At 45.5% G+C, this 8,037-nt stretch overlaps 4 protein-coding genes across 4 annotated transcripts; 3 read left to right on the top strand and 1 right to left on the bottom strand.

Moving 5' to 3' along the window:
- Nucleotides 1-2,633: 2,633 nt before the first annotated feature.
- Nucleotides 2,634-4,044, top strand: EDB82DRAFT_466651 (uncharacterized protein; the record flags this gene model as incomplete). The annotated part of the gene is made up of 3 exons (XM_025736742.2): nucleotides 2,634-2,937; nucleotides 3,000-3,455; nucleotides 3,509-4,044. The coding sequence occupies 3 exons, from the start codon at nucleotides 2,634-2,636 to the stop codon at nucleotides 3,907-3,909; spliced, it is 1,161 nt and encodes a 386-aa protein (XP_025591672.1). The 3' UTR covers nucleotides 3,910-4,044.
- Nucleotides 4,045-4,069: 25 nt separating this feature from the next.
- Nucleotides 4,070-4,669, top strand: EDB82DRAFT_511048 (uncharacterized protein). Its single transcript, XM_025736741.2, has 2 exons — nucleotides 4,070-4,343; nucleotides 4,399-4,669. Exons 1-2 carry the CDS (start codon nucleotides 4,220-4,222, stop codon nucleotides 4,554-4,556), a joined length of 282 nt encoding a protein of 93 aa, XP_025591671.1. The 5' UTR covers nucleotides 4,070-4,219; the 3' UTR covers nucleotides 4,557-4,669.
- EDB82DRAFT_511046 (PUA-like domain-containing protein) lies at nucleotides 4,664-6,301 on the top strand. The gene is made up of 4 exons (XM_025736740.2): nucleotides 4,664-5,578; nucleotides 5,627-5,644; nucleotides 5,694-5,810; nucleotides 5,870-6,301. Exons 1-4 carry the CDS (start codon nucleotides 5,059-5,061, stop codon nucleotides 6,157-6,159), a joined length of 945 nt encoding a protein of 314 aa, XP_025591670.1. The 5' UTR covers nucleotides 4,664-5,058; the 3' UTR covers nucleotides 6,160-6,301.
- On the bottom strand, nucleotides 5,972-7,578 carry EDB82DRAFT_285618 (uncharacterized protein). The gene is made up of 3 exons (XM_025736739.2): nucleotides 7,049-7,578; nucleotides 6,357-6,971; nucleotides 5,972-6,307 (listed from the first exon to the last, which is right to left on the bottom strand). The coding sequence occupies exons 1-2, from the start codon at nucleotides 7,507-7,509 to the stop codon at nucleotides 6,362-6,364; spliced, it is 1,071 nt and encodes a 356-aa protein (XP_025591669.1). The 5' UTR covers nucleotides 7,510-7,578; the 3' UTR covers nucleotides 5,972-6,307; nucleotides 6,357-6,361.
- Between the last annotated feature and the right edge of the window lie 459 nt (nucleotides 7,579-8,037).

The following is an 8,037-nucleotide window of genomic DNA, read 5'->3' as shown; positions in this document are numbered from 1 at the left end:
ATTGAAGGTTGATATAGTCTGTGGAGGATTTTGTGTAGGTGGGAACTGATGTACTGGACATGACTATACGCTGGTCTTTTATCGAGCTCATGTCTCCCGAGAGAGAAAGGATAACCCCCCGCCTCTTCCAACCTGAGTCACCAACTTCATCTGCATGTTTCAGTATCAAGCTCAACTTGCGACGTCTACAGGTGAGCAACACAAGGATGGCTCAGTGCGCCAAAATAAAAAAGGCTAAATGGTAGTCTAAACTCGCATAAGGTTACCAAACCATTTCGTCTCTTGCGCTATCGGCGGCCAGTTCTTCTGAGATTCTAACGATCTACCCCTCTCGATGATTGAGGCCCTCCCGCCTGAACCCCTGTAAATGCACGCCTCAGTGGCAGAAATGCTCTTCTTGTAAGATTGTCTCAGCCTCCAATGCACGATATTCTGTTTTGAATAGGACATCAGGTAGAACGTCCTCACCGCATCTTTGCTTTGTGTCGACATTTCAGCTCACCACTTTCTTTGTGAAACTTTGAGTGAGACATCGGCTATCTCAATAGCTTTGAAGCACTCGCGACGTTAGAAGTTAGACCGATACGTGGAACTTATTCCACCAATCGACGATCTACCGTCTAGCGATGTTGAGTTTCTGAACTTGGCGTAGGCTTCGATCTATCAAAGCTCGAAGAGAAAATGGATTCCGTAATGGCCAACCAGGAGAAATTGACCAATGCCTGTGACCAGACTTCCATCTTCATCTCAACGTCGCTTAGGGATCACATTCTCAACCGTAATTTTCGTTTCTAATTATCGTAAATGGAAGACCTCGTGAGAGAATCCTATGAAAATCGCGCGGATGGCACACGCCTTGTGGAGGAAATGAAACGACTGGAGCAGAAGCTCATGGCTCCGAACCCGATGCTTGCACGAGATCTTCTTTTGCCCTACCCTAAGTCAAGCTTTTTAATGAGGGATAAGATGCCTTGCTTCACTTCCAGTCAGTTTCGTCTCCTTCCATCACAATTAAAGCCAAAGTCGATCGGTAATGAAGATCACTGCAACAGCCCCACGTGGTTGTGTGATGCGGTTAATATTGGTGGAAGGAAGAAGGGAAAACCAGAAGGAACGCATTCTATGCTCAACCAAAACCTCAGGGCAGGGTAAAAAGTAAAACTAAAAAAGGGTCTCATATAAGCATTAGATTTATAATACTTAAAAAGATTAATTTATGATAGAAACTTTATACCGATGGAAACAACTCATCGCTTCTTCCATAATCCGCTCGAACTTCATACATACACCCTCGACCCAGCCTCTGGACAACTGAGAAATTATCCACTGAGAGCCTTCCGCATCAACTGACTAAGATACTTTATGTTAGTTGAGACCGCATCCAAGCTTCTCTATTTAGCATTTAAAGGCGCAGTGGATAATTCTTCTGCCATCCAGTGGCCTGGCTTTGGAATCTCAACTCCCATCTAACGGCCTCCAAACCGTTCCGCAATTGCGAAGTAGGGGATTCGGGAAGCAGCCAGCTTGCCCGTACAATGGTAAGCCTCTCATCAGCGATAAGGTGTACAAAGTTCCAATATCCTCCTGAACTTGATCAACTCACCCTCGACTTGTCCAGAACAGCAGCACCACTCGACGTATCATTTCATCTATTGCAGATCCCTAGGACCATCTTCGATTATAGTCAAAATAAGTCCGAAACTCCGTTTTATCAGCCAGTGTTTGTTTATTTAGTGCGCGAGGGTACATTGACAAAGGGGAATAATATATAGACTGCATATAATTCTTTCACTGTAGAGGATAAGAAGTTATATTATGTTGATGGGACGGTGAGGATGAAAGGATATACGTACTTCCAAGAGAATTTGGAGATTTTTGTTGAGTGGTTGGCTCGCCATATGAAGTAGAATTGCAGAACCAGTTGCTTAGCTATCGTTATCGATTTCAAGACAGGGATCTGTTTTTGCATTAAAGCTGGTCATTACTCTGTACTAAGACTCACACGTTGCGCAATCCAACGCGGCTCGGGCCATCATGCTGCTACTGCCAATTGTTTCAAGATCTGCATTTATAGTGCCAACTTTAAATAAATGACGGCAATGATAAAAAGTCAGGCCATATTTAATCGCATGGGTTCGGCACTTGTCGAGGCTTAGTTCTTGGCGGGGGATCGTCAGCAGTTAAATCACGCCACATTACAGAAGGTTCAGGAGAATTTCTTAAACGCAACGGGGAAATTACCGTCTTGTTTCCGGTGACATCTCGATATTTTGGCTAACCGTTTTTATCTGTACAATTCGATAGTTAACTTAGTCCAGTGGGTCGTTTGCCAATTGATGCTTTTTCGACCGAGGGCTGAGATTAGACAGAAATACACGGTCATTTGTACGCCAGTGGAGACGGTATCATGGTCAGAGATTTTGTCAAGCCTTACACTATTTCCAATAGTGTTAAAAATTATTGATGTGCTAAGAGGAATTTTATGTCTAGACTCAAAACCCCGGAAAGATAGCAGACTGCTAGCCCCTATATGAGTAGCACGTTGCTTCATACTTTTTGGTAAAAACATGCGGTGAAGACGTCGAGACAATTTACACAACTATCACGTCTTCCAGCAGCACAGCTTACACACGATGGTGGCTGTCAAAAGACTCTTGCTTCTCTGCGCTCTAGGCGCCCAGGCTTGGGCTGCTGATTTGGGTGCAACAGGGGTTGTCTGCTCCACCAAACTCGACACTGTTTCTCTGGCACCGAATCGGATCCCGACATCGACTGCTACCGTTGTTGACAAGATTACTGTAATCAAGAAAGTCATTCGCAAAGTCAACGTCGTCGTTGTTCCCAAGGCCAAGACAACAACCATTCGCACTACGTCTGTTGTTTTGACTACAAAAATAGCCGACCCAACTGTCTCAACCGCAACCAGCATAATTACCTGTAAGAACTTGCAAGTGTTTTTTCAACATGTAGACAGCTGCTTACTTATACCTCTCAAACAGCCGAGATTACTGTTTACAGCACACAAACAAGTACTTCTATCACCACAAGCGATAGTACAACCATCACGACCAAGTACGTGACAGAGACAGTACCGACTGTTCCTGGCTGGATCGCTATCAAGTCCGAGTCACGTTATGTCCCGAGACACAAGATTCGAGCTGAGGGGGACAGGGGGGAGAATCAAGATTCGCTTGATCCGACCCCTGCTCTGTACCCGCAGCAGGTGAACTGCGTCAAGAAGAAGCCTACTACTTCCATCAAAAGCGTCACCACAAAGGTCCAAGGCAATAGAGTTACGCTCAAGGCTGCTACCAAGAGTGTCATGTCGACTATTGTGCAGATCTCTACCGTTACTGAGTATCCTCCTGATCTAAGTACGACTGTTACATCAACTGTTTATCCTAAAACAACTTCTTGGACGGAGACAACTTCAGTTTCCACTATTGTACAGACTGGTAAGTCAAACATTATTCATTTTTCAAATCTAGCTTACAAGGATTGTCTCCAGTTGTTGTCGAATCACTGGTACCCATCGCAACCGAGTATGCCGCCTGCCAGGACAGTAACATTCTCGTCACTGCCAATGGAGGAACGGTAATCACAGCTACATCCCCTTCGGATCTCGACTTTTTGATGGTATTCAATCTAGGATCTGGGTACACGCCAATTTCATGCTGCGAGGCATGTCACAAGAACCCAAACTGTCGGTTTACTCGTTTTGACGTGGTAGAAACGAAATGCTATGTACAGAACTGGCAGTCTAGATACTGCCCGACTGGAGAACTTTATACGCAAACGGTTGTTGGAAGATTCTTTACGAACCGCAACACTTTGATCAAGCAAAAAGGCATTTTCAGTAATGGACCCTGTGGCATGCTTCGGAATGGTGGTATTGATGGTCTTGATTAAACTTCTGGGGTACTTTAGTGGCTGGGGTACGTACCCCTGGACTGTTACGAGCTGGGGAATGTCAGCAGTTGAATCACACCATATGACAAAAGATTCAGCAGAGTTACCGTTCGAGTTGACCCACTAAAAACGTCCTGTGAACAACATGATGTGATGAATTATCGGGAGGACCCGACCAGAAATGAATATATAAACAGTCTCTATTCAGTCAATCACTCAATATCCATATCAACACAATTCAATCCTACAAACCAACTAAACGAACAAACACACTTCAATTGTTTTACACAAACAAATCAATAACTTCACAATGACAACAAATTCATTCGGATCAGCTCTTCCCCGCTTTGACTTCCACCAGCCCCCAGCTCCCAGACTCACAGCGAGACTGGCCCGCTCATTACCCACTGCAGCGCTCGTCACAACAGCAGCAGGTATGTTGTCCGCCACCTATTTTCATTCAACAACCAGTACTAACGAATTATACAGCTGCATACGGGCTCACATATTATGTCCTCAGACAGCAATACACAATGGCCAAGGCTCAACACAATCGAGCTGTGGAAACATTAAACGAAATGAAAGAGCGTGGGAATAAAACGGACGAGTGGGTGAAAAACGATGCATTATGGTGGACGGCATTTTGAACAGGACACGAGAACGGGCATGGACTAGCGATTTGAAACATTTTTATGCATTTTTGGAATAGCATATGAGCAGAGACAGTATTTAAGCATAAGAATGAAATTAATTTATGACATCATAAGTGAAGAACAATGTTCGTCTAGGTGAATTTGTCCATAATTAAATGTTAGTATCGTCGTAAATCTTACCAAGTGAACAGATTGAAGGACCTGAACAAAAAACTCCAGTCCAAGCGCATCGACAGAGAAAAGTAAATCTTGCAAATCAAATACTCGATCAAACCTCTGCTTACTACTAAATTGTAATGCAGAAAGACGTATTCAAGGCCGCTCAACTTCTGATCGTGCCATTACCCTGCAGCCGTTGTTTCACCATCATGATTGTGGCGCAATCAGAGATGTGGCTGTGCATCTGTCAAGCCTCAACTCCGACGCGTCGCGTGTAGAACCTCTGACAAAATCATCCAACACATTTCCCATCGCAACGCATATCATCCATTACATCATGCCGCCCCGAAAAAGAAGTGCCCCCGCAGCCAGTGAAGAAGTTGCGCCAAAGCGACGGTCTCTACGACAAGCAGCATCCAAAAGCCAACCAGAACCTGAAGCAGCTCCAGCGACCAAGACAGCTCCAACAAAGAAACCAGCAAAGCAACAAGACAACGAGCCAAAACCCACAACAAAGCAGAGACAGGATGCAAAAGAAAGTCCAAAGCCAAAGAAGTCCACAAAGAAACAAGAAGACGAGCCAAAGCCTTCACCAAAGCAACAAAAACCGGACGCAGAAGCCTTGAAGCCAAAGAAGCCCGCCAAGAAACAAGAATCCAACCAATCTCGTTCACGCGCTTCATCCGAAGATCCAGATATCGACTCCATCCCCACGACGAATCCCGATGCGCCTAAACATGATGGACAGTGGTACTGGTTGATGAAAGCCGAGCCCGAGACGCGCATCGAAAATGGCGTTGATGTCAAGTTTTCGATTGATGATCTGCGGGCCAAGACAGAACCTGAAGGATGGGATGGTGAGACTCCCTGATCTTCTGACAAGTCAAGCACTAACATTATTGCAGGCATTCGAGCCTATGCTGGTACGGACACTGAATTGGACGAGAAGAAAAAGACGCTGACATATAGCAGCAAGAAATAACATGAGGAAAATGAATGCGGGTGATCTCGCCTTCTTTTACGCCAGCAACTGCAAGGAACCAGGCATAGTCGGTATAATGGAAATCGTCAAGGAATTCTCTGAAGATCGTACGTTTGTTTCCTTCTCCCCAATTGTCTTGTAGTTTCTCTGACATTTCTTTCTCCAGGCTCCGCTCGCAAACCAAGCGCCCCATACTACGATCCCAAATCGACCAAGGAGAAACCCATCTGGGATTTGGTGCATGTCGAGTTCCGCAAGAAGTTCGCCGTGCAGATTGGTCTTAAGGAGTTGAAAGAGCTGGGAAAGGCTGGTGGTCCATTGGAAACGATGCAGTTGCTGAAGCAATCGAGGCTCAGTGTGAGCCAAGTCAGTGGTGATGAGTTTAGGTTCTTGTGTGAGCTGGCAGACAAGAAGGCGAAGGATGCTGGATTGGAGCATGAAGAGACCACGCTGTGATTGGGATTTTTGATGTAGAGTACTTGGGTTAGGAGGGTTCACCCATCTGCCCTCAAAGTAATGGAAAAAATTGGCCGCTGGAAGCATAAGAGACGAAATTAATAGATCACTTTATGCTCCTTAGACTACTTATTCTTATACCCTAAGACTGAAGAGGTTAATCTTTCTGCTACCCACAGGTCCATGACAATACTTACTACTTTCAGTCTCCATCAGGTATCTCAAGGATCCAAAAGCCTCCACTGTTACTGTTCTGAAGTATATGATGCGGCGGACCAGGATAATTATCAACGTACGGTATTCGAACAACTGTCATTTGACCATCGGAGTCACGCCAGACTTGTCGGTATGACTCGTACTCTATAGCAGATCTTCCTCGAATTTCTTCCGTCGCTTCCTGGTAGATATGCTCAAAGAAGGTGGAGGGCAATGCGCAAGAGAATTGTTTCAAGCGACTCATTCGCTGCGAGAAGTTATAAAGGTGTTTGTGAATGATCTCCTGGTAGTTTTCCATTGCATTAATAGAAAGACGGGCTTGGGATGAGTCTTCAAGCGTGATATACAGGTTACGCAGTGCTGGGAAGTATGGTGAGGATAGCTGATTGAAGACACTCTCAAGATGATCTTCATCTAATTTATCCATCGTGTCGTCCCATGATGTGAAGCGCGTTTTTAGATACCATCTAACCTCAAGGGACGTAACGGTCTCGAGCCTTTGTGGCGGTATCAATTGATGGAGATGAATCATCATTGCCTGCCCGTTCAATATCAAGATATTAGTTGAATAGAGTATTTCTATCGTCTCGGAGTAGCTGTGTGTCTGTCAACCTCGATACTCACAATATCATTGGAAGAACCTAAGTCAGTTCCGAGCAGGTGTCAGACTTACTTCTGACGACAAGATAGAAGCCAACCCATTACACCGATAGGCGCACCTTTCAAATGGCATCCATCGGCCCACGGCCCGGGAAGACCACCATTAGTCATAGCATGCCCTTGTGTAATATCGTCCGGCGAGAGACGATGACATCTTGAGCTTCTCCATCGCCAGCCTTGTCGATCTGGTTCAGCGAAAGTATCTTCTTGGTAGCCGTGGATTAATTGAAGATGAAGACGTGCATCTCCAAGTGCTAGTCGAAGGATATCCCTGCGTATATATGGTGGTATCTTAAACCACTGGCAAGACTTCTGAAAACGTGCTACTGGAGCTTTTGAACACGTAGCGTCAGGCGTTAGTGGTCTAGGTCTGGGGTTGGAAAGTTTGACAAGCTGCTGTATGCGCTCTTCCCAGGCAGCGTCATCTTTCTTTTGTTGTTCCTCTGCGCCTGGACTTCGCGGACTGTAGCTCATGATATGTTGTGGAGGTTTGTAGGAGACAAGCTTGTGCAGCGGTCAGACTGAGGGTCCCTCCACAATGAGGGGTTTCGGCACTACTGCTCTAAGTCGGCGCGTCTTCCAGGCTACGCTGTGGAGATCTTCTGTGCGTATAAGGCTGTTGGGCTGAAAGTCCCCTGTCCGTCAACTAAGCATGATCCCAGCTAGGTCCATGGCAAAAAACCCACAATCTACACCAGACAACTGACTCACAAAAGACAGGAACCAACAGGCGCAAACTAACGGTCGCTATTCTTCAGCGGTAGGGATCTTCCGGACATAAACATTTTGACTGAAACATTGCAATTGCCGCGGACATCACCGACAAGCCACAATAATTGAAAAACGGGGCTTACAGCAGGGAGCCGTGAAAGTGGAAAAGAGCTTGTTTCATGATCTACAGAGCGGGTCTCGCTTAATCGTATGTTAGTGTAGTAGATTGTACACAACCTGATGATATATGTTACCGCATTTCTCAGACTCAGAGAATCTTATTTCATCATT

This window comes from Fusarium venenatum (genome assembly GCF_020744135.1).
Source record: "Fusarium venenatum strain MPI-CAGE-CH-0201 chromosome Unknown EDB82scaffold_4, whole genome shotgun sequence".
In the NCBI taxonomy this organism is placed as follows: Eukaryota; Fungi; Ascomycota; class Sordariomycetes; order Hypocreales; family Nectriaceae; genus Fusarium; species Fusarium venenatum.
This window is presented reverse-complemented; position numbering and strand designations above follow the sequence as displayed.